The 26,874-nt window shown below is 32.8% G+C and overlaps 1 protein-coding gene and 1 long non-coding RNA gene across 6 annotated transcripts in view; one reads left to right on the top strand and one right to left on the bottom strand.

The window, feature by feature from the left end:
* Positions 1 to 26,874, top strand: part of acap3a (ArfGAP with coiled-coil, ankyrin repeat and PH domains 3a) — a 162,377-nt gene that overhangs the window by 90,555 nt on the left and 44,948 nt on the right. For 2 of the 5 annotated variants that reach the window (XM_073939299.1, XM_073939298.1), the window contains exons 5-10: positions 7,718 to 7,776; positions 11,850 to 12,033; positions 12,669 to 12,713; positions 13,710 to 13,805; positions 16,599 to 16,673; positions 20,073 to 20,084. In XM_073939299.1, coding sequence (XP_073795400.1) covers positions 7,718 to 7,776; positions 11,850 to 12,033; positions 12,669 to 12,713; positions 13,710 to 13,805; positions 16,599 to 16,673; positions 20,073 to 20,084 — 471 coding nt within the window. Of the gene's footprint in view, positions 1 to 7,717; positions 7,777 to 11,849; positions 12,034 to 12,668; positions 12,714 to 13,709; positions 13,806 to 16,598; positions 16,674 to 20,072; positions 20,085 to 22,356; positions 22,416 to 25,165; positions 25,285 to 26,874 lie in introns of those variants that run through there. The other 3 variants (XM_073939302.1, XM_073939301.1, XM_073939303.1) reach the window with 2 other exon arrangements.
* Positions 8,206 to 12,226, bottom strand: LOC141380537 (uncharacterized). Its single transcript, XR_012398678.1, has 2 exons — positions 12,138 to 12,226; positions 8,206 to 11,751 (listed from the first exon to the last, which is right to left on the bottom strand). It is a non-coding gene; the product is annotated as an uncharacterized lncRNA (long non-coding RNA).

The raw sequence follows: 26,874 nt of genomic DNA, 5'->3' as shown, positions 1-26,874 counted from the left end.
AACCCTGGGACCTTATATAGACAGGTGTATTCCTTTTCAGATCATGTCCAATCAACTGAATTTACCACAGGTGAACTCCAATGGAGCTGCTGAAACATCTCAAGAATGATCAGTGAAACAGAATGTACCTGAGCTCATTTAAGAGCTTCACTGCAAAGCTTGTGAGTACTGCTGTACATGTGATTTTTCAGATTTTTTTTAAAAATAAATTTGCTTTTATTAAACATTTTTCACATTGTTATTATGGGGTATTGTGTGTAGAATTTTGAGGAAATACATGAAATTAATCAATTTTGGAATAAGACTGTAACAAAAAACTATTTGGAAAAAGTGAAGTGCTACAGTATGAATACTTTCCGGATGCACTGTAATCGATTTGTGTTGGGACAACACAAAGAAATTGTGTGGAACCCTGCATTGTTTACAGTCTGAAATGTCCCTCGGGCTGTATAAATCCAGATTCAAATGTGAATTAATTGAAACCGAAACAGATCACTTGACTCTTTCCTCATGTGGGTTGCTTTATAGTGCCATAAACTCCAGCGGGGCCCAAATAAGGTGCATGTCTGGTGATAAATGAGGATGTTTTTGTGCTCCTCTGTGCCTCATGTGGAGGTTTACAGCCTCCTCTACAGTTAGACAACAAAGATCGCTCTATAAAAATCCCCACACAGAGCTCTAATAGACGTCAGCAGCCTTTTCTGCATCCAGACGCCTTCAAATAAATGAAGCAGCAGGTTTTTGGAAAGGACCGTTCATCTGTCATTTGCTGCTCTTTGGCAGAAACAGAGAGAGAAACCATGTGTGCGTGTGTGTTTGTGTGTGTGCGTGCACTTCATAAACTGACATATTGTGGTTTGAGACAAAGCCAAGTGCTAATTGAGTATTTAATCTGAAATGGTATGTGTGTGAGAGAGGTCACATTCACAGATACTAGTCATAAACACACACCTAATCAGTGGGAAAAGGGAAAAATCGTTAATATTGATTATTTAATAACTGATATTTGGTCATTATTTATGAAAAATTATAGAGCATTGATAGTTACATGCTACATAAATACATATTCTGAGATATATTTTGACAACTGAAGCTAAATACAAAATCAAGACATTATTGACCTTATTCTAAAATGCGGAAGTGCGCCTGTTTTCGCGATTGTCTTAGAACTTCCGATTCAGTCGCCTATGGGAGAAATGACTAGGAATAATAAACGGCAGAAAATGGCCAAACTACTTGCTCAACAAACAAATGTGTGCATGACTACACAGACCAAGTAGCATAATATAATAAGAAAATATTAAATTGCAACATCAAGCAGCGTAACGAGCAGTTGTTAACGTCAAAAAATGAATGGAAGTGAATGTGACCGGAAGTCGCGAGACAAAAAGATTCAAATGGCAGCGCCCGCTCGTCAGCTGAGAATAAGGTGAATACAATTAATATTAAATACATAAAGTCATACACTTAATGCAATATACATACATTCATATTAAATTAATTCATAATTGAAGTATTATATATTATTTAAATAAGACATGATTTTTAATACATTTATTTACACTAGATGTGCATGTATTTAAATAATTAATAATGCACATCTTAACATTTTAATAACAGAAGTTATTTTTTTCTATTACATTAAATATACCATTTCAATTATAAATGTATTGTTTAAATAAAAAAGTGTCATAAAAGCATACTTAACAAGTGAAAAGGGGAACAAAAGTTATTGTATATTGTTTAATAACTGATATTTCAGTGCGTAGATGGTTACATGCTCACAGTTCAGATATATGCTGGAATTAATTTTGACAAGTGAAGTTCAACACAAAATAAGTACATTTAATAGTAAATAAAGATACACACTTGAATATTTAATGTATTAATGCAAAATAAAATCTTGTTCTTACAACATTAAAGTATTATGCATTGTTTAAAGAAGACATTATTTATAATAATACATTTATTTACAATAAATATGCATGTATCATTTAAATAATTCATAATTATGTAAATGTAGAAACATTTTATTAACAAAAATTAAAATGTCAAGTGAAATTAATTGAAATATATGAATAAATTATATAATTTAGGTTAAAATCTCATTATAAATTTTTAGTTTACTATTCTAATAATTCTTAGTGATTTTGATATTTAGTTTTGCTTCTTAGTTATATTTTGTAGTAAGAAATAGTGTGTGTGTGTGTATATTGTATGTATATGTGTGTGTATATACACACACACACACACACACACACATATATATATATATATATACACATACAGTTGAAGTCAGAATTATTAGCCCCCCTGAATTATTAGCGAGAGAAAAATATATGTATATCGCACTGGTGGGGGCACCTGCGGCCTCGTGCCAACACACGCCTCCCAACAGTGCCGATATACAGCCATATCACACTGCTACGTGTGTGATATTGCTCATATATATATATATATATATATATATATATATATATGCTGAATTTAATTTTGACAACTGAAGTAAATACAAAATAAAGACATTTATACAAATTAATATAAAAAACATGTGTTTCAGAATTTGTACATTCATATTAAAGAGCCATTATTATGGGTTGTTGAAAATGAGCTTCCATGCAGTGTGACGCAGCTCTAAGTGAATGAAAACATCCAGCTGAGGTTTAAATCTGAAAGTTCACCGTGTTTAAAACTAACGAAGTAGTCACGAGTCAATTAATGAATCGTGTTGGGTTCAGATCTTTTGCTTGAACACATCGACGTCGATATGATACGATCACCAAATACGTAGTACCCCATCCGCTAAAATGTGGATGCGCCCTTTCCTTCAGACACTAGAGCGAGCGCAGGGGATCACGGGACTGATCATGACATGAAGATGACGATCACTGACAAATGGAGATTTGGCTGCGGGGAATAAAGGGTTAAAGTTCACCACAACACCACAAACACTAAAGCACATTTATTTATTTATATTTAGACGTCTTATTTAAATAATGCATTATTTAAAATATATTTACACAATATCTGCACATATTATTTAAATATTTAACATAGTTTTGAATTTTTAGTACATAGTGTGTACTATATACAGATATGGCTTCTGAGAACGCGTGAGTGTTTTAAAGAGATATCGCACACCACCACAGTAAGGTGCGTGAAACCAACACATGGTCTACCTCAAGAAATACATGGCCAGCAGGGGGCAGTTATGTAACACGGTGAGCATACTGAACAGATACAGTATACTTAGCACGGGAGCTACCTGTAAACGGTGTGAAAACGGCATTCTTTAGGCAGCTGTGTGTGTTACCTGTTTAAAATGCCGATTTTGCAGTGTCTATTTAGGCTTTTAGGCTCTTTGGAATAAGCTACATTTAGAAAAGTGTTTTAAATAAAAAATATAAAAAATATAAATATTTAAAGAGTACATAAATGCACAAATAAAATCTTTAACTACATTTTTTTTTAAATAAGACAATATATCTAATTTTGTATGCAAATATTTAAATATATACTGTATTTGTTATATAATTACTATTTAAATGTTATTATTTATAGTTGTTAGCTCTTAAAAGAGGTGGTATTTGTCTATTTTAGTAATGGTTTCTTTTGTTTTCCTCTGCAGTCCGTGTCTTGCATTGTTATGATGAGTATCTGTAATGTCAGGAGTGTGCGGTTATGCTTAATAATGTCCTGAATTCCCCTGCATCTCACGAACAGAATGAAAGCCAAACCCAAAGGTTACTGTATCCACAATGCCCAAATGTCAAGCAACCACATGGGCTCATGGCTTCAGTCCGTGCACCAGATTTACTGTAGGACCATCTGTATGAACATGATTACCCCTCATTAACCTTCAAGATCCTTTCACCCGCTTTCCAGACGATCCCGTTATTGTTATATCATACCGTTTAGGAAGTTTTCATGATGACATCACTTCCCAAACAGCTCAATATCTATTAGTCTTAATATCAATCTTAGTCACATGTTATTCCAGCATTTTACATCATTGTGGATTTTCCAGATTGGTTTCCTTGATGTCTCTTCAGTACTGTCCAGATGTTAATTCCATCATCTCTGTTTTAATGAAATGAAATGAAATACAGTCTACCAATATGCAAAATATGCAAATATGATAATGTAATAATGACTGGAGAAAAACAATGTTTATTTCCATTTTTTAAATAATTAAACAAGTAAATAAAAATGTTTAATTAAATTTTCATAAACTTTCCTTCGGCTTAGTCCCTTATTTATCAGTGGTTGCCACAACGGAATGAACCGCCAACTATTCCAGCATAGGTTTTACACGGCGGATGCCCTTCCAGCTGCAACCCAGTACTGGGAAACATCCTTACACATACACTACGGACAATTTGGTTTATTCAATTCACCTATAGCGCATATCTTTGGACAGTGGGGGAAACCGGAGCACCCGGAGGAAACCCCGGGCCAACACGGGGAGAACATGCAAACTCCACACAGAAATGCCAACTGACCCAGCCGGGACTCGAACCAGCGATCTTCTTGCTGTGTGTGCTAACCACTGCACCACTGTGTCACCCTTTTCCACAAGCAGGGAAACATATATAGTACTAAAATAACAGAAATATATAGTAGCAAACACTAATAAACACCATCATGGCAACACACATGAATAAATGAATGCAAATAATAAATTATTTATCAAAATTAGATGTTTAATTAAACTCTAATGTACATCACTGATGATAAAAAAATTATAGAAGCATAGTAATGTCAAAAAAGACTGTATATATTAGGGAAACTTACTGTTAATCAGGTTACACGCTGTAGCAATTTTACAGCCCATATATACTGTATCTGTCCTACCTACCCTGTCCTACTTGACTTTATCACAGATAAACGTGTTTGAGTGGACCTCAGAGCTGTTGAAAAGACCTCAAGGGTTGTGGGATGGTTAGCGCTGATATGGATGTGACTGAAGAAGTGTGTCCTGCATCATTTTTTCCCCTGCTGTTTCATTTGTTCGTGTCTCTCTGTTTGCCCGACTGACCTATTTTCCCTCCGCCGCTGCAGCTTGGCATCCGCCGTCAGCTCAGATTCAGACTTACACTGAATCACAATGAGGCTGTGAGGATGATGATGATGATGATGATGATGATGAAGATGAATATGTGTGTGTTTGGAGGTCGTACTCAAAAGGTGTATATGAACCGCGCTGATTAAACGCATGCAGGAGCGCCATCTAGTTTTGATAGTCTAGCATTACATGCAGCAGTCAAGACATATTTCAGACTTTCTGGTGTGTTTTTTTCATTCTGACAGAAGGAATACATGCAAAATACACTTTATGTGTGTCTTTTGTCGCTGTTTATTAACTTGTCCCTCTATATCTGAATTACAATACATATTTTTTAAAAAGCTGTTTCTTCTGCACTAAGAAAAAACACTATTAAAAAAACAACTTCACAGTTTGACTGAAATCTATTTTCTGAAGCTTTTTAACAGATGATTTGCATTTACAAAATTGCCCATATATACAATACTTTTCTAGAGTGATTAAAAGAGAGACTCAATCCCTTCTATTAAAATCTTTGACTCTAATTTGAAAAAAAGAAAGATTTTTTTTTTCCCAGACACATGTTAATTATTATATTAGTTAACATATAATAATTAGTAAATTAATTGACATATTAACACAGTACCAATGTTTTAGCTTCAGAATTTAGTTACGAAATCAATATTTGTTGGGAAAACCCAGATTTTTAGTCGTACTGTAACAGATGTAAACATTTGTTAGTGTATTGTCAAAAAAAAATTCTGTGTTCTGTGCAGAGATGTATGCAAATTAGTGCATCTCTAAGTAATGCCTTATTTGCATATTTAAACAATTTTAGAGACCTTGTATGATAAAATTAGTGCTGAACAAAGATGAATAATGATTGGTCGCATCCAAAATAAACTTTGTTTTTTAAACTTTGAATAAATGTGTGTGTATATTAAATAAATATTTATTGTTGTAATACAAATAGTAATACACACACATATATTCTCCCCGTGTTGGCGTGGGCTTCCTCTGGATGTTCCTGTTTCCCCCACAGTCCAAAGACATGCGCTATAGGTGAATTGAATAGGCTAAATTGTCCGTAGTGTATGTGTGTGAATGAGTATGTAGGCCTATGGATGTTTCCCAGTGATGGGTTGCAGCTGGAAGGTATCCACTCGTAAAACATATGCTGGATCAGGTGAGGGTTCATTCCGCTGTGGCAACCCCTGATGAATAAAAGGACTAAGCAAATGCAAAATGAATAAATGAATGAATGAAAATTATATTATAAACATGATACCTAATAAAGGGACTAAGCCAAAAAGAGAATGAATGAATGAATGAATGAATGAATGAGTTAATTAATTAATTAATTAATTAATTAATTAATTAATTAATTAATTAATTAATTAAGTTTATATTATAATCATGATACCTAATAAAGGGACTAAGCCAAAAAGAAAATTAATGAATGAATGAATGAATGAATGAGTGAGTGAGTGAGTGAGTGAGTGAGTGAGTGAGTGAGTAAGTGAAGATTATATTATAATCATGATACCTAATAAAGGGACTAAGCCAAAAAGAAAATTAATGAATGAATGAATGAATGAATGAGTGAGTGAGTGAGTGAGTGAGTGAGTGAGTGAGTGAGTAAGTGAAGATTATATTATAATCATGATACCTAATAAAGGGACTAAGCCAAAAAGAAAATTAATGAATGAATGAATGAATGAATGAATGAGTGAGTGAGTGAGTGAGTGAGTGAGTGAGTGAGTGAGTGAGTGAGTGAGTAAGTGAAGATTATATTATAATCATGATACCTAATAAAGGGACTAAGCCGAAAAGAAAATTAATGACTAAATTAGTGAATGAATGAATGAATGAAGATATATTATAATCATGATACCTAATAAAGGAACTAAGCCGAAAAGAAAATGAATGAATGAGTGAATGAATGAATGAATGAGTGAGTGAGTGAGTGAGTGAGTGAGTGAGTGAATGAATGAATGAATGAATGAATGAATGAATGAATGAATGAATGAATGAAGATTATGTTATAATCATGATACCTAATAAAGGGACTAAGCCGAAAAGAAAATTTATGAATAAATTAGTGAATTAATTAATGAATGAACGAAGATATATTATAATCATGATACCTAATAAAGGAACTAAGCCAAAAAATGAATGAATGAATGAATAACTGAATGAATGAATGAATGAATGAATGAATGAATGAATGAATGAATGAATGAATGAAGATTATGTTATAATCATGATACCTAATAAAGGGATTAAGCCGAAAATGAATGAATAAATGAACAAAATAGTGCAGCAGTATTTTTGTGATAAGTTTAAAGTATGTTTAGAATTATTAGGTAATTGTTTTACCCCAATCACCTGCGGTGCATCTTTAAATGTTAAATGGAAATAGTCTAAAAATAGTCCTAACTCGATCCTTGGGACAGTGATTTGATGATGAGAAAGCTATTTGAGGACTAATAGAGGATATCCACTGAACGACATTTCCTAATGAATGCTTCATTATAAAGCTTAACTTGTTTTTCTGGAAATAGGCTTGTGGGTTTTGTCCTTTTATATTTATTTATAAAGCCTAATAAAGAGATATTCAGGTGTTATGCAGTATAAACGTTTCTTCATGTTGATGTTTATTTTGTGTTTCAGATCCTGTTTGACCAAGCACAGAGATCAGTCAAGCAGCAGCTGCACAACTTTGTGAAAGAGTGAGTTTACTGGACTACATTTAAATACACAATAGTCACACTGAAATATCACTCACCCTTATATTTATAATATATTTTGCTATAACATATAAATATTTTATAAATATATTTATAAATTTAAAAAAAATAAAATGTTTTTATATTTATTTATTTATTCCAGCCAAACCTAAATAATATATAATATTTACAGTTGAAACCAGAAGTTTACACACACTGTATAAAAAGGCACATAACCATTTTTTTAAAAAGTCGGATGTTAATGTGACTAAACCTTTTCTCTTTTAGGCAAGTTAGGATTATCAAATTTGTTTCTGTTATGCTTCATAGCAGAATTATGAGAGAGATATTGTTTGAGAAATTGTTATAACTTTTCTTAAAAGTCAAGTTTACATGCAATTAGATTATTATGCCTTTGAAAAAGCTCAGATGTTGGTGTCAAGGTTTTGGAAGTTTCTGATTGGCTAATTGACAACATTTGAGTTAATTAGAGGCACAACTGTAGAATAGTATTTAAGGAAAACCTCAAACACACGGCTTCCTTGTGTGACAACATGTGGAAATCAACAAGCCAGAATTAACAAAAAAAGCCAGGTTACAATTTGCTAAATTACACTGGAAAAAAGGATCATTTTTGGTGACATGTCCTGTGGTCTGATGGAACTAAGATTGAACTGTTTGGCCATAATGACCAGTGTTACATTTGGAGGACAAAGAGGAAAGCTTACAAACCTAGGAACATCGTCCCTACTGTGAATTATGGAAGTGACAGCATCATGTTGTGGGGTTGTTTTGCTGCAGGAGGGGATGGTCCACTTCACAGCATAGATGGCATCATGAAGAAAGAACATCGAAATACTGAAGTAACATCTCAAGACATCAGCAAGGAAATTAAAACTTGGCCACAAATGGGTCTTCCAAACAGACCATGACCCTAAGCATACTGCCAAATTACTTAAAATGTGCTTTATGGACAACAGAGTGAATGTTTTGGAGTGGCCATCACAAAGCCCTGACCTTAATCCAATAGAAAAGTTGTGGGCAGAGTTGAAAAAGCTTGTGTGAGCAAGACATCAAAAATCTGAGTCAGTTACACCAATTCTGTCTGGAGGAATGGGCCAAAATCCCTTCAAATTATTGTGAGAAGCGTGTGGAAGGATACCCAAAACATTTGACCAAAGTTATACAGTTTAAAAGTAAAGCTAAAAAAATATCAAGGAAATGTACTTTTGACTGTCTAGTAATTAATAAAAGCTTCTCAAAAAAAAAAAGATTCTCTCATTATTCTGGCATTTAGCAAATGTAAATGATTTAGGTAATCCTAACAGACCTAAAAAAAGTAAACATTTAGTATAATTTACCATAAGACATATTTTAAAAATGGTTATGTTCCTTTTTTAGAGTGTTTGTAAACTTCTGGTTTCAACTGTATATATAATTGGAGACACTGTAAAAAAAATTGCTCTGTTAAACACCAATTGGGAAATGTTTGAAAAATAATTACCTTCTACAGGAGTGTAAATGATTTTGTCTTCAACTGTATAAGTATATGCATGTGTGCTCATTCATTTGTTTATTTTGCTGAACTTCTGGTTTTCTTTGCGAATACATAATCTAGAATTCATATTGTTCTCATCAAATTCTCATCATTAGGTTTTGTGAGAGTAGAAGGCAAAGACTCAAATGCAGGAGATGAGATGTGTGTGTAGAGCAAAGAAATCAAACTAAATATCTTTCTTTTTTTAAATTAAAGGCATTAAAGTGAGATACTTAAAATTTCACTCTGACAAGTTTTTGATTTTACTTAAAATATAAAAGTGTTCTCACACACACACCCTTCGTGGAGGGATTTTTCAATGCCAGCCTTCCTGCAGGTTGACCATAAATAATGATCTGACTTTCAGAGCTCATTAATAATTGATGTGTCCTCATGGAGGATAATGGGATTCCTTCCTATTCATTTATCTCAGGTGATCACTGATACGTGCAGAAGATTTATTTAATAAAACCAAAGACGTTTCAGGGGGATCACTACTATACAGAGCTTTTATCAGATCCGTCATGTGCCTTTTAAGATGATAACATCATTATTTTAGAGATATTGTGTTAAAGCTGCATCTCAGGAATACCAAGCTTCTAGAATAGGAAAAGTTCCCTGAAATAAATGAAACCCCTAGTGCAGTGGTTCTCAAACTGTGGTACGTGTACCACTAGTGGTACGCAGGCTTCCTTCTAGTGGTACGCAGAGGAATGAAATATGTCATGTACATGCTACACACTTTTCAAAATATATAAAAAATGATGTATATAATATGTCATATGACATATAGCCTATATTTCTGAGGTAATCTGCCACGTTTTTTAACTGTGCAGAGCTGTAGCTGCTTTACTGGGCCTACTGCGCTATTGTATTTCAATACTGCTAATTTTGGTGGTACTTGGAGAGACAATTTTTTTCTGAGGTGGTACTTGATGAAAAAAGTTTGAGAACTACTGCCCTAGTGAGATCAGTATATCATATTGTTATCAAATTAAAGTCCATCTCTAGTCTATAGTTTCATTCAAAAAAAGGGGTTTTATTCCTTTAAGTAAACTGTTAACATTTTCCACAAAAAATTAAAGGGTCCAATAAATAGCATAACATTATCCGGCCGATAAATTTTCTGTGGTGGAAAATTCAATCAATAATATCAACCCACTTTTAGATTCCTATTGTTAAATGTTTCTGCTGTGTGATTGGCTCTTAGATCAATATAGAGTAAAAAAAAGTCCTAAGCTGATCATTGCTATTGACAAACATTTTACCGCGATTCGATGTGATATCGTTTATCAGCCCAGCCCTAGGCCATAGTGCAAATGAAACATGTCTCATATGTCAGTATTATCGAGATGGAGCACATGACTGTAGTTTTTCTGACACACTGTTTCAACTGAATTTCGAAATGCTACTTTGAGAGATTAAGGGAACTTATAGGAATCATAGCTGTTTATTCTGCCGTTAGATTTATAGATTATCAGACCATATCAGACATAGACTGTAAGAAAAATAGATATCAGCCCATTCCAGCATTAGAATATGCAACAGAGCAGGGAAAAAACATAATGTGCTCCTTGGCTTCCCCTTTTTTTCCGCGCTCCACTCTCGCGTTTGTCCTTTTCTTTCTGTATGTGTCATTCTCGCGTTTGTCAGCTTCTCAAAGGATTGGGTTTCCAAAGCTCTTCAGTAATCAAGCGCACATTATTATTATCAGCTCAAGAAGTTTGTTATTTCAGATATAGACACGCGGCGAGCACAAGCAAGAAAGCGAAACCGCTCACTCTTCAGACTGGCTCATAAAAAAACTACGAGGCACAGGGTAGATTTTGCTCTACTCCATGGCTTTGTGGTTGTTTATCAAGACGACAACAAGGTTTGTTTGAGCCCAGATCGACCATGGCTCGTTATTATATGTATATATAATTCCGCTGTAATCTCTCGTTGTGTATTTCAAACATGGCGGGTCCTTTGTTTACATTCTGGCTTGTTGTGTAAGCGAATAAAATATCTCTGTAAACCAATAGCATTCAGCTGCGCATCTTTGTTCTGCCTTTTGGTACCCTTTCTTGTGTTTGGGACCCTTTCGAAAGGGTGCCGAAAAAGTGGTACGGTACGCCTTTTGACAGTGGAAACGGCCATACTCAGTACCAGTACCACTCAGTGGAAACGGGTCATGCGACAGAGCTTAATGTCTGTTGAAGGAGCAGTATTAACAGACATTTAGCTGACTATAAGAAACTTTGCAAGTAGTACATGTCAACTTACACTAACCCTAACCTAACAGTCTACTTATAATCTAATGAGAATTAGTTGGCATGTACATGCAACTTAACTTAAATTCAACAAACGGACCATCAACATAAAGTGTGACCGAAAAATCCCCTGCAGTCTGTGGATATTGGTGGGGACACGGCGCCTCTATCCATGCTAAATCTACACCCCTGGATGATTCAGTTCAGTGTTTATGTCGGAGGATGTGATTCGCTGTATAGGGGCTCCACAATCTAACGAAGGTCCCATGGTGTGTCTGTGTTTTCAGAGACGTGCGTAAATTCAAGGACACGAAGAAGCAGTTTGACAAGGTGCGTGAGGATCTGGAGATCGCGCAGGTGAAAAACGCACAGGCTCCTCGAAACAAACCTCACGAGGTGGAGGAAGCCACCAGCACACTCAACTTTACCCGCAAGTGCTTCAGACACCTCGCTCTCGACTACGTGCTGCAGGTCTGGATGATTTAGCACTTTTAGTCATTTGTTGATGCTCACTGAGACTTGTAGTGTCTTGTGCTAAAATTGGAGCACACAGTGTTCAATGTAAATGAGTACACCCCATTTAAAAACTAATATTTCCATCCATTTTTCGCGCACTTCCACATTGAGGAATAAGGTCAAAATAAAAGAAGAATTAAAAAGAGAGATTTGTGAGGGGTGTACTCATTTATGCTGAGCACTGTATGTATGAATAAAATCCTTTTTGTCAAAAATATTAAGCAGCTAAAACAACTTTCAATCAATTTTTTGTTACAGGGTTGTAATAATTAAGTAATACCAAACTTTTTTTTTACTTAAAAGCTATATAGCAAAAAATAGCTTTTTATTTGAGGCATTTATTGCAATTGATGTATTAAAATAACAATAAATCTTAAAATTAAAATAAAAAAGACTAAATAGACACAAAAAAGCAAATTCACAAAAAGATCACTTGCATAATAAAATAAAAAAAACAACAACATTAAAACCTTTAATTTAAACTTATTAATATAAACTATTATAGTGACTCAATGATATCAAAACATTGTGATCTAAATATGCGAACATGTAGTAGTGTTTTATAGAAATCTTTTACATTCCTCACACAGATCAATGTCCTTCAAGCCAAAAAGAAGTTTGAGATCTTAGATGCGGTGAGTATTACTGATGGTTCATGTAAATGGAAAGCATAGATATATACACTAGATATCGCATAGGGACCCTCAGCATGCGTCAATAGCGCCGCCACATTGGTACAGTGCTCCCAGGACTAATGTCATTCAACCACACTAGTCAAGACAGTGTTATTATGTGAAGGTGCGGGACTTTAGCGCTGTCTACGGGTGTAGTAACGAGCAAACGAAGAAAACAAAGCGCAAAGGCAGAACATTTCATTTGTAATATGAAGTTTTTTTCTGTTTTTGTATGTTCTGAACTTTTGTGCTAATCAGGTAACGTTATTGATGATAATACAGTCACTTACTGAATTCACCATACGGCAAAGCAGCTCCAACTCGCACTAAACACTCAGCTTATGCTAGTTTTGTTTAATAAAATCAGCAAACAATGCAAATGAAATATGACAACGAGATGCTGCGCTGCCAGAAACTTGTATTATTGTCAGCTAACGTCGTTCAGGGGATTCATTCACAAACGAATCGCTCCCTCCGTCAGTATGAAAAGTAAAAGCAGGAGAGGAGGTGTTTCAGGACATAATTAGATTAATTTTAACAGGGAGGGTGAATAGTACATTTCTGTACACACAAACACAAGCTTTTTGTCAGGAATGCCCGTGGGGTCACTGATCCATCAATGTAGAAAAGTGATGTAAAATTATAATTTTCGTAATTAGAAAAAAAAATTACATACTAACATCCAGGAAAACTCCAGATCACAGATATATGTGTATATGTGTATATATCTGGCTTTGGATGGCCACAGTCCTCCACTGTACCTTGGTCCCGCATTCATTTCAAAGGAGCGCTACCCTGTAGCAAGATGGCGGCGCTATTGCAGCATTCCGTCCAATAGACAACAATAGGCCAGGCGACATCTAATGTATATATCTATGAATGGACAGTATGTGTGTTTTCTGGGCTCTGCATCATCTTTATGGGTTTCTTCTTCTTCTTCTTCTTCTTCTTCTACAGATGTTGTCCTTCATGCATGCACAGTATTCGCTCTATCAGCAGGGCTACAACCTCCTGGATGAGATTGACCCATACATGAAGAAACTGGCTGCTGAGGTGCGCAACGCTTCATTCATTCATTCATTCATTCATTCATTCATTCATTCATTCATTCATTCATTATCAATCTTAAATGTGATAAATGATGTGTGAAAAATATATCTTAGGGCTCTATTTTGATGGTCAGGGCGCAAAACGCAGGGCGCAAACGCTTTTAGGGCGTGTCAGAACACATTTTTGCTAATTTACGGACGGGAAAATGCACCATGCGCCAAGGCGCATGGTCTTAAAGGGTTGAGTTTATTTTCTTAATGAGTTATAGGTGTGTTTTGAGAATAAACCAATTAGAGTCTCATATCCCATTACCTCTAAGAGCCAGCTGCGTCGTGCCAAGAGCGCATTCGCTATTTACAGGACGCAAAGTAAGTCTGTGTAGTAAGTAAGTGGAAAAAATGAGCATTTCACAAGCAAACAGTTAACAGTTGACAGTTTTTTAACAGAAAACTGTTAAACAGAGCATCTACTGCGTGAGAATGAGAGATAATGGATCACTTTCACTTTCGCTCTTGGATAGGGAAACCTTTACGCACAGACATCAATTAGCCAATAAGTAATTAATTTCGTTTGTTAAGCGTAAATATTTGTTTCAAAACTATTTCTAAATTCAGTTCTAATTTCTAGCAAACAAATAAATGAACAATAATGACCAAGTGTGGTCAAAATACTGAGTTATTTCCAAATACACCTGCCATGCCCCATATGGTCTAAAACCTGACAGGTGGGCAAATCTAAGCTTGTTTTTAATAAAACAAATATAAATATGGATATAATAAATAATACTGCTAATAACAATAACATTATACAAAAGCAAATTGTTATGAATGAACTGAAAAAGCCTCCCGAGATGAAGAAGACATAAAAGCAGTAATTTTTCATATTTATGTAGGCTAGTAAATAATGTTTTGTAATATTTTAATCCTTTATATTTATATTCTATATCTATTCTTATTATATCCTATATATATCCTTAATATTGAAATTTTTTTTATTAAGCAGTGTGTAAGCGAGGCGCAACTGCGCCGGAGTTTAGACCGGGTTAGTTTTGGTCTAATGAAAAATCTATTATAGTTTCTCAAAATAGCAACACGCCAGCGGTCCACCTCAGAACGCCTTCCTTTTTAGACCAGAACGCCTATGGACGCACATATGAGCGCTAATGCATTTGCTATTTAAACAGCGTAGAGTAAGCGTTTAAAACGACTCTTGCACCAAGCTGAAACTACCAAAAGACTATTGCGCCGCGTCTTGCGCCACACTGCGCCGGGTGTATGATAGGGCCCTTAATGTATATGCTTCCATCACAGTTAAGCTATTTCCCTGCATTTAGTACATTTAGTTTTTAATGTCATGTAATGAATTCAAATGTTTATATCAACAATTTACCAAGCTAAGCAAAGTAGGAATAATAAAAAAATATTTATTAATGTAAATAAATAAATCATTTTAATAAACAATAATTCATTCATCAGTTTAAAAATACATTTTTCGATACACATAAGTCAAGAAAAAAGTATTAAAATAGTTGTTTTATACATATTTTGTATCAAAATGTATGCATAATAAATGTATGATGTTTATATGACATTTATAAGTATATTTTGTAAGTCTTTTATAGTATAATTTATTTTAACACTGTTTTGGTTCATTTATTCTACAGTATCTAATGTTAAATATGAACTTTCAAATTGGTTTATAAAGCTGTTTAAAATTCTAAATATATATCAGATACATAAACAGTCTTATAAGCATAAATAAACATGTGCTGGATAAGTTGGCAGTTCATTTCATTGTGGCGACTCCAGATTAATAAAGGGACTAAACTGAAAATAAGTGAATGACTAAACACTCTTATACAACATAAATTGCTTTTGTTTACCTCAAACAATATTCAAATGTATTTGAATTGTATTAATTAAGTTATTAAATACACACATTGATAAAGTGAGAATGAGCTGAACAAAATAAAAAGTATGAAACATTTAATATAAAACCATTTTTTATAATAAAACTATTTAATCCAAAAGAAGAAACCAGAACAACCTGAACAAATTTGTTAGTATTCAAACAAATGATGAAAAATTACTTAGCTTCAAAATAATGAAATACCATGGTATATATAGTTGAAGTCAGAATAATTAGCCCTCCTGTGAAGTATTAAATCAAATATTTCCCAAATGATTTTTAACAGAGTAATGAATTTTTCACAGTATTTCCAATAATATTTTTTTCTTCTAGAGAAATTCTTATTTGTTTTATTTTGGCTAGAATAAAAGCAATTTGTATTTTTTTAAAACCATTTTAAGGTCAAAATTATTAGCCGCCTTAATCACAAAATAATTTTTATCTTATTTTTAATTTAATTTAAAATCTGAATTTTTTCAGATTGTCTACAGAACAAACCATCGTTATACAATGAAATTAATTATTAGAAACGAGTTATTAAAACTATTATGTGTAGAAATGCGTCAACCAAATTTTCTTTCCAGCAAACAGAAATTGTGGGAAAAATATATACAGGGGGGCTAATCATTCAGGAGGGCTAATAATTCTGACCTCAACTGTATATCAGAAACTACTGTATATGTTCAGGCTGTAAAACACATATACCCTAGACCAACTAGAGCCTGATCTGATCTGATTTCTCTCTAATTACTTCATCGACCGGCCAAGTTACATAACTAACATCAGTATTAAGCTGACCATCACATCTGCAGTGCCAGTGAACACAGACGGACACACTGGTAACAAACACCATTATGTTTTCTTTCCAAACTGTTGATCTGGTCATAGCTGGATCAGCTGGTGATTGATTCTGCCATGGAGAAGAGAGAAATGGAGCACAAACACGCCACCATCCAGCAACGGGTAAGAACACACACCAACACACACGCTGAAAAAAATACTTGTCTTATTTAAAGTTTTTGTCTCGTTTCTGGTAGAAATATCAAAACATTCTTGAATCAAAAAGTATTTTCTAGTCACGTTTTACTATATTAAAATTAAGTTAGAGGGCGGCACAGTGGCTTAGTGGTTAGTGCTCTCGCCTCACAGCAAGAAGGTCGCTGGATGGAGCCTCGGCGGGTTCAGTTGGCATTTCTGTGTGGAGTTTGCATGTTCTCCCTGTTGGTGTGGGTTTCCTCTGGGTGTTCCGGTTTCCCCCACTGTCCAAAGTGATGCAATATAGGTGAATTGGATGAACTAAATTGACTGTAGTGTATGAGTGTGTGTGAGAGTGTATTTCAGTACTGGGTTGCAGCTGAAAGGGCATCCGCTGCGTAAAACATATGCGGTTCATTCCACTGTGGCAACCCCTTATGAATAAAGGACTAAATCGAAGGAAAATGCATCCCTTTTGCAATCCCTTTAAATCCTTGTAATGGCAAAACTGAGTTAAGATTAAAGAATAAATAGATAGTCTGTCCTGCGTTGCTTTTTTAACCTTGTCATTTTCATTTTTGAAGCATTAAAAGGAAGACAGAATGTGGACTTGATGTCGTTAAAAACATCCCAGAGTTATTTTAAGACACCTTCTCAGTTGCTTCAGTATTTGTGCTTCAGTTTTTCTCTTCTGTCCTCAAATGTTCCAGTTTTTAATGATGTTGAGCAGGCAGGGATGGAGGTATTTTGGGCGAACAGAAAATAGTTGCTTTAGAAGATTCTCAGCAATAGATCTGACAGCTCTACTTGTGTTTTCTGACAACTTCTGACACTAGTTTTTCACCTTAAATTTATATACACACAGACAGATGATTATGAACAAATAAGAGTTTACAGACTTTTATTTTGGTGGTACTGGACCTTTAACTCGAATACTGTAATTACTTTCACAAATTTTATTTACATTTTTTTTTCTCGCAAATGATAAAAGCATAACTAGCCCCCATGCTGTTCCAAATTTATATTAAAATAATTTATAAAATGTGGAAAAAAACACTTTGATTATCTGTGCTTATAAACAATGTTTTGTGTTGCTTTGAAATGCACAATGTGACAAACTATTTATTTAAAGAAACATATTTAAAGATTTCTACATATATTTGCACTTGCATATACTTTTTAAACTATACTTTTACCATATTCATAATTAAGAGTAATAATAATAATAATAGGGCGACGCGGTGGCGCAGTAGGTAGTGCTGTCGCCTCACAGTAAGAAGGTCGCTGGTTCGAGCCTCGGCTGGGTCAGCTGGCATTTCTCTGTGGAGTTTGCATGTTCTCCCCGCGTTCTCTCCGGGTAGTTTGCCCCAAAGTCCAATGACATGCAGTACAGGTGAATTGGGTTTGCTTAAATTGTCCATAGTGTATGTGTGTGAATAAGTGTGTATGGATGTTTCCCATAGATGGGTTGCGGCTGGAAGGGCATCCGCTGCGTAAAAAATTGCTGGATAAGTTGGCGGTTCATTCCGCTGTGGCAACCCCAGATTAATAAAGGGGCTAAGCCGACAAGAAAATGAATGAATAAATTGTCCATAGTGTATGTGTGTGAATAAGTGTGTATGGATGTTTCACAGTGATGGGTTGCGGCTGGAAGGGCATCCACTGTGTAAAAAAAACATGCTGGATAAGTTGGTGGTTCATTCCGCTGTGGCGACCCCGGATAAATAAAGAGACTAAGCTGAAAAAAAATGAATGAATGAATAAAAAAAATAATAATAATAATATTTTTTCCCAGTACTGGGTTGCGGCAGAAAGGGCATCCGCTGCGTAAAATATATGTCGGAAAAGTTGGCAGTTCATTCTGCTGTGGTGACCTCTGGAATAGAGACTAAATTGAAGGAAAATAAATGAATAATAATATTGTTGTTGTAATAGTTTTATTATTATTGTATAATATATTAATATATAATAATTGCACTGTAAATTGAAATTTGATTTTGCCTAATAAATGTATAATGTATTTTAGCAGAATTACAATGCTAATTTTATTCTCTTCCTTTGCAAGTGTTAAAAAGCTTTTATTTTGGCAGAACTGGAAAATATGTTTGTAAAATATTGTAATCATTTGTTTAGTAATTGTAGAACATTTTTCCAAATGAAAAAAGTATAACTAGGACTCATTTTAATATATATAACTAATAAATGTGTTAACATATTGATAATAAATAATATTTATACAAACTACTTAACATATATTTATAATAATTACTATTACTGTCATCTATATTATTATGCCTAAGATAGAAATATGTTACTACTGCCATATACACTACCTGACTAAAGTCTTGTCATCGATTCCAGTTGTAAGAGCAACAAATAATAAATTGACTTCTAGTTGATAATTTGGAAAAGTGACAGTAGTTAAATTTTTTTGATGAATCATCTGTTGAACTGCATCCCAATCATCACAAATGCTGCGGAAGACCTATTGAAACCCGCATGGACCCAAGATTCTTATAGAAATCCGTCAAGTTTGGTTAAGGAAAAATCATGGTTTGGGGTTACATTCAGTATAGGGGCGTACGAGAGATCTGCAGAGTGGATGGCAACATCAACAGCCTGAGGTATCAAAGTTTGTGCTGCCCATTACATTACAAATCACAGGAGAGGGCAAATTCTTCAGCAGGATAGCGCTCATTGTCATACTTCAGCCTCCACATCAAAGTTCCTGAAAGCAAAGATGGTCAAGGTGCTCAAGGATTGGCCGGCCCAGTCACCAGACATGAACATTATTGAGCATGTCTAGGGTAAGATGGAGCAGGAGGGATTGAAGATGAATCCAAAGAATCTTGATGGACTCTGGGAGTCCTGCAAGAACGCTTTCTTTGCCATTCCAGATGATTTTATTAATAAGTTATTTTTATCAACTAGAAGTCAAGTTATTATTTGTTGTTCCTAAAACATTATAAAAAATATAATGTATTTAACAATGTTTTGTAAAACGTCTGCCTTGATATCTTCACATACAAAGGTAAAGTTAAACTACTTTTTTTTGGAAGAACTTTTATTTTGACAGAAAATGTGTAATTTGTGTGAAATACTGTAACTATGTAATCACAAAAGAAAAAAAATCCTCTGTATATCTTCCAAATGTGAAAAAACAAAACATGCAGTGCAATTAAAAATAATAATAATAATAAAATATATATATATATATATATATTTTACTAAACTTGCTTTTACAGTGTTAAAAACAGCACTGAATTTTAAACGCTTGATCATGTAAATAAGATGTCTTGATATAATAAATTCTATTATTATTTCTAAATGCATTTCTATTCTGTTTTCTTCCATCTGCTGCTCTGGGATGATCTTCATCTGCTTCAGACGCTGTTACAGGTACGTGTGTTACTCTACAAATACAGCTCATGAAAGTCTATTAGATGTTTTCTGTAACTTTCAAGACTCGCTATAAATAATTCATCAGACATTTCCTGATGGTGTTTGAAAAAAGTGTAATTTCACACATAATTCTAACTCAAATCCTGTGTTGTGTAAGCGATGATATAATTACGCTGTAGTGAGACTGATTGATTTGTCCTACAAACGGATCTGGCTTATGTAACGTCTGTGTCCCATCATCCTCTGCTCAGCAATTATTCACTAGATGCTTCTCCCTGTATGGATTTTTGTTCCCTCTCATCTCATTGTTGTGGTTGATGAGAAGAGCAGTTGTTTTTCTTTGTGCATTGTTTAAGAGATGCTTTCTGGGATCGCTTCGGATGCGGATGATAGCAATTTAGGCACAAACCATGCGCTGACAGCACTCGGCTGACGGCATCAGTGAAGAACACATGGCCTCAAAGCCACTTTAAGGAGAAATTTACCCATAATTGCGTAATCCTGTGGTTTGTAAGCCGCAGATGTGTGTTCTGGTTCTGGCTAATTGGCTAAGCTTGTTTCCTCTTGTCTGTCATGAATCCTCTGCTAGTTCTTATGAAACCACTTGCGTTATGAATTATATAGTAAAACTCTTCAGAGAATTTCTTCAGTTAAACACAATAATGACCCACAGGAATGGTAAGAACCTGAAAGAATCAGAGCTAAGTACATATATATATATATATATATATATATATATATATATATATATATATATATATATATATATATATATATATATATATATATATGTATATATATATATATATATATATATATATATATATATATATATATATATATATATATATATATATGTATATATATATATATATATAAATATATATATATATATATATATATATATATATATATATATATATATATATATATATATATATATAAATATATATATATATATATATATATATATATATATATATATATAAATATATATATATATATATATACATATATATATATATATACATATATATATATACATATATAAATATACATATATATATATGTATATATATATATATATATATATATATATATATATTTTTATACATATATATATATATATATATATATATATATATATATATATATATATATATATATATATATATATATATATATATATATATATATATATATATATATATATATATATGTATTTAGCTCTGATTCTTTCAGGTTCTTACCATTCCTGTGGGTCATTATTGTGTTTAACTGAAGAAATTCTCTGAAGAGTTTTACTATATAATTCATAACTGTAGCAACCACTCACCCTAGCAACTACCTAGCAACCACTTAGGCTTCTAGGATATATATATATATATATATATATATATATATATATATATATATATATATATATATATATATATATATATATATATACATACACATACATACACATATATATATATATATATATACATATATATATATATACATATATATATACACATATATATATATATATATATATATATATATATATATATATATATACATATATATATATATATATATATATATATATATATATATATATATATATATATATATATATATATATATATATATATATATATATATCCTAGAAGCCTAAGTGGTTGCTAGGTAGTTGCTAGGGTGAGTGGTTGCTACAGTAGGTGGTTGTTAAGGTGTTCTGAGTAGTTGCTAGGTCATACAATGTCACACAGTTGGTAACACCCAAAGTTAATAGGCAATATTGTATTATAATAAACAAATTATGCTGTTTAAAGCCTTTTGACTCATACACTGTCTCCAGTGAGTGTGTTATTTCGAGGTGTGAGATATTTGCATGCTAGTTTCAGCTTGTGTCTACAAATACAGCCTGCAAAGTAAAGATAGTGGCACCTAGTGTGTGTTGTTGATGTTAATGATATTAATGATTAATGGTATGGTATTTTTGGAATCATGTTAGTTTATTTTTTACACTATGCATTAAATAAAGCGAGTCTGATGTTCCCGAAGCCTTCATTGATGCCCAGCAAGTGAAACTGCTGTTCTTATTGCTTCACAGCACTTCCCTACAAATATGACGCCCTCAATTTGAGGTTTAATATTTCATCCTGTGTTTTCGTCCCACTGGAATACTTTAAAATTTGATAGACTCGTAGTTCAAACAGACGACGGCTTTTGTGAGCTCACACGTCACCGCCGCCTCCTAAAATAGCGCCGCTCGTTTCCTGCAGTCTTACAATGTTGGCTGAGATGCCGCACAGCAGGTTCTTCAACCGCAGCTGACAGGTATTACAATATTCTGATTTTAATAGATTTGATTTAAAGGCAGCATGCAGATATTTGGTTGAGTGATGTTTAAATTGATTGTAAGAAGGCTAGGTTTTACTTTTGAAGTCAAATGGAGCTTTAATATGTTTTGACTGGGACATGATTGGTTGTGGATTAGCGAGCATACTCTATTGTGTCTGTCCTTTATACATTTATTATTGTTTATATTATTTTGTTGCATAATATTTTTCACGTATTTTTTAATTGAGCTTACTGACTACTCAAACTTTGAATGTGCTTAATTATAAGTTATAAATGTATGAAATGTATTTATATCTTGGCATATTAAATATTCTTCTATTCTTATTGCGTACATTTATCTTTTTTTTTTTTTTTACAAAATATATGTTATGCGTCTGTTTATATATATATATATATATATATATATATATATATATATATATATATACCCACTGGCCACTTTATTAGGTACACCTGTCCAACTGCTCATTAACGCGAATTTCTAGTCAGTCAATCACATGGCAGCAACTCAATGCATTTAGGCATGTAGACATGGTCAAGACGATCTGCTGCAGTTCAAACTGAGCATCAGAATGGGGAAGAAAGTTGATTTAACTGACTTTGAATGTGGCATGGTTGTTGGTACCAGACAGACTGGTATTTCAGAAAATGCTGATCTACTGGGATTTTCACGCACAACCACTCTAGGGTTTACAGAGAATGGTCAGAAAAAGAGAAAATATCCAGTGAGCGGCAGTTCTGTGGGTGCAAATGCCTTGTTGATGCCAGAGGTCAGAGGAGAATGGCTAGACTGGTTCCAGCTGATAGAGAGGCAACAGTAACTCAAATAACCATTTGTTACAACCGAGGTCTGCAGAAGAGCATCTCTGAACGCACAACACATTCATCCTTGTGGTGAATGGGCTACAGCAGCAGAAGACCACTCCTGTCAGCTAAGAACAGGAAACTGAAGCTAAAATTCACACGGGCTCACCAAAATAGACAATAGATGGTTCAGGCTGCTGGTGGTGGTGGTGTCATGGTGTGGGGGATATTTTCTTGGCACACTTTGGGCCCGTTAGTGTCAATTGAGCATCCTGTCAACACCACAGCCTACCTGAGAATTGTTGCTGTCCATGTCCATCCCTTTGTACAGTGTACCCATGTTCTGATGGCTACTTCCAGCTAGATAACGCAGCATGTCATAAAGCGCAAATCATCTCAAAGTGGTTTCTTGAACATTATATTGAGTTCTGACCTCCACAGTCACCAGATCTCAATCCAATAGAGCACCTTTGGGATGTGGTGGAACGGGCGATTTGTATGATGGATGTGCAGCCGACAAATCTGCAGCAACTGTGTGATGCTATCATGTCAATATGAACCAAAATCTCTGAGGAATTTTTTCCAGTACTTTGTTGAATCCATGCCATGAAGGATAAAGGCAGTTCTGAAGTCAAAAGGGGGTCCAACCCAGTGCCAGTAAGGTGTACCTAATAAAGTGGCCGGTATATATATATATATATATATATATATATATATATATATATATATATATATATATATATATATGCTGTAAAATAATCTTATACACACACACACACATGTATGTATATGTATGTACATGTATGTATGTATACCCACCCTGTATATTAAAATACATATAGGGGGTCCAACCCAGTGCCAGTAAGGTGTACCTAATAAAGTGGCCGGTATATATATATATATATATATATATATATATATATATATATATATATTTATATATATATATATATAAATATATATATATATATATATATATATATATATATATATATATATATATATATATATATATATATATATATATATATATGCTGTAAAATAATCTTATACACACACACACACATGTATGTATATGTATGTACATGTATGTATGTATACCCACCCTGTATATTAAAATACATATATAAATAAACAGTTCCATATTTACATTTTATACAAATTTCAAATAGTACAAAGTTGTAAATTGTTATACAGTAATTTTGCACACACATATGTTTTTTATTTTATTAAAGTGTATTATTTATTTGATTATTTTTTTCTTATTTTAAATACATAAATTTTTATTCTAGATTTGATAACAAATTATTTTATAGTTATTAATAATAATAATTTCTTTGTTTAATTTAATATTTTTTATTTAATGTAATTATTTACTATATGATATAGATTTTTATTTAGTTAAATTATTTTTTATTTATAGTTAAATATATAATAAATAATAATATAAATATTATAATAATATAAAATATGTAATATTTTTTTTAAGTTCATTTTTTAAAAACAATTTGCATATGCAGTTTGTAGCTCATAAGTATGCATTCAGCCATAAAGTATGAGGAAGCATGTTGTATTATGTATTTTTTTGCATTTTATACTATTATCTGTTTTGTTATTTTATTTTTTGAACAGTTTCAAGTTTCTATTTCTTGATGGCCATTTGTATACATACATTTTTTATTGCATATACTCAGAAGCGTGATGTGTTTCAGTTTCCCTTATCTTGTCATTCAAAGCATCATCGATCGTCGATGTAATGCAGAACAAAATTACGTTACATTGACACATAAAAAACATGCAGCAGGTCAGTGTTTAGCGTGTGGGTCGTCAGCTGTATGCTAATGTGCTTTAGCTCAGGCAGTGGGCAGCAGGTGGAGCTACTCATGATGACTGAGTTCAACACACTCACACACACAGACACTCATTCTGCACGGACTGCACACACGTTCACTTCAGCTCAGACGCTTTATTGGACCCAATGATTCTAAAATGCATCAAATATTTAAGGAGGAAGATATTCAGCAGGTTGGACTTGACTTTGGTGAGTTGTCGCATTAATTCTGCTGGTTGTTCTTTTTCTTGCTCGCCTTTTGTTGCAGGATAGATAGAAAGTACAGTATTGAAGGAATGTAGTGGGGAGTAGAGTGTCTTGATCTGGCTTTTCTTAGCGTTTAGTTTTGAATGTTTACTTATACAACATAAAGGCATGCATTTACTTTTGATTAAGTATCACTTTGCAGTTATATTATATTAGTGATTTATAATTTTACATTCTATTAGATCAGGGTTTTTCCAGGCTCAGTATGAGCCGGAGGTGGTATTCTGATCATGGCATTTTTGGTACTTGACAAAATCACGTGTTGCATTATTCTTTGTATTTTTATCATGTAAATTAAATTATTAAGTAAATACATGACCATTTTTGTTTAAATGCGGTAAAATGTGGTGGAAAATTTGATGGAGGTGGCCACCTCATAATTTTTTTTGGTAGAAAATTATTTTATTATATTATATATATATATATATATATAGGGCTTAGTCCCTTTTTATTTTATTTTATTAAAAAAAAATGTTTTTTTCATTTTATTTGTATTGCTTTGTTTTATATTTTATATTTTTGTTTTTCATTTAATTTTTTATTTAATTAATTTATTTTATTTGATTAATTTTATTTTAATTTAATTAATTATATATTTTTTATTTATTAAATTTTTTTACATTTTAATTTTTTTTGTTTTATTTTATTTTAATTTATTTAATTATATTGTATTTTTATTTTATTTAATTACATTTATATTTTTTATTTTATTTTATTGTTTATTTAATTTTAATAAATTTTAATTCCATTTTTAATTTAATTTAATTTAATTTGTTTTTGTTTTATTTTATTTTATTTTGTTTATTCATTGTTTTATTTAATTTAAATTTATTTTATTTCATTTTTTTATTTAATTATTTTTTATTTTACTTTATTTCATTTTATTTTACTTATTTTATTTTATTTTATTTTATTTTATTTTATTTTAGGGTGATGTGCCAAATATAAATGTGCATAGCACAGGGTGTGTGTGTGTGTGTGTGTGTGCGTGTGCGTGTGCGTGTGCGTGTGCGTGTGTCTGTATGTGTGGTAATTTCAGAACAAATACTTTTTCTTTTTGTAAGAGTTTTAGTCACTACAAACGAAACCTTTGTTTTTCTGACTAATTATCACCTTTTTGGTCAGAAGATGACACTATTTTGATGGAAATTGGGAAGAAATGTTGTCAAACCTTTATAGAATAAAACAAACATTATTCAAATATTTTACTTACCTAACCTATAATAAGTCCAAAGAAACTGACGATATACAAGTGGTCCTTAACGAAATAAATGATTATTATTTTGTCAAATATAATGCATTTCAATATATTTTGAATTCTCTATATAAAATAATATAAACACAATGAAGATATAAAATTTTAATATATCAAGATAAATATACATTTCCAAAAAATCCATTGCCTTACGCAATTTATTCCTACAGTATTATGTTTCCTGTTTTATCTTATACAGTTTTGAAGGTATTGTAGTATAACTGCATTCTGTCTGTCTTTCTCTCTCTCTGTGTATTTGAGTGTGTGGGAATATGGCC

Source organism: Danio rerio, chromosome 23 (genome assembly GCF_049306965.1).
Source record: "Danio rerio strain Tuebingen ecotype United States chromosome 23, GRCz12tu, whole genome shotgun sequence".
NCBI lineage: Eukaryota > Metazoa > Chordata > Actinopteri > Cypriniformes > Danionidae > Danio > Danio rerio.
The sequence above is the reverse complement of the archived record's forward strand: the minus strand, read 5'-3'. Positions and strand labels throughout refer to the sequence as shown.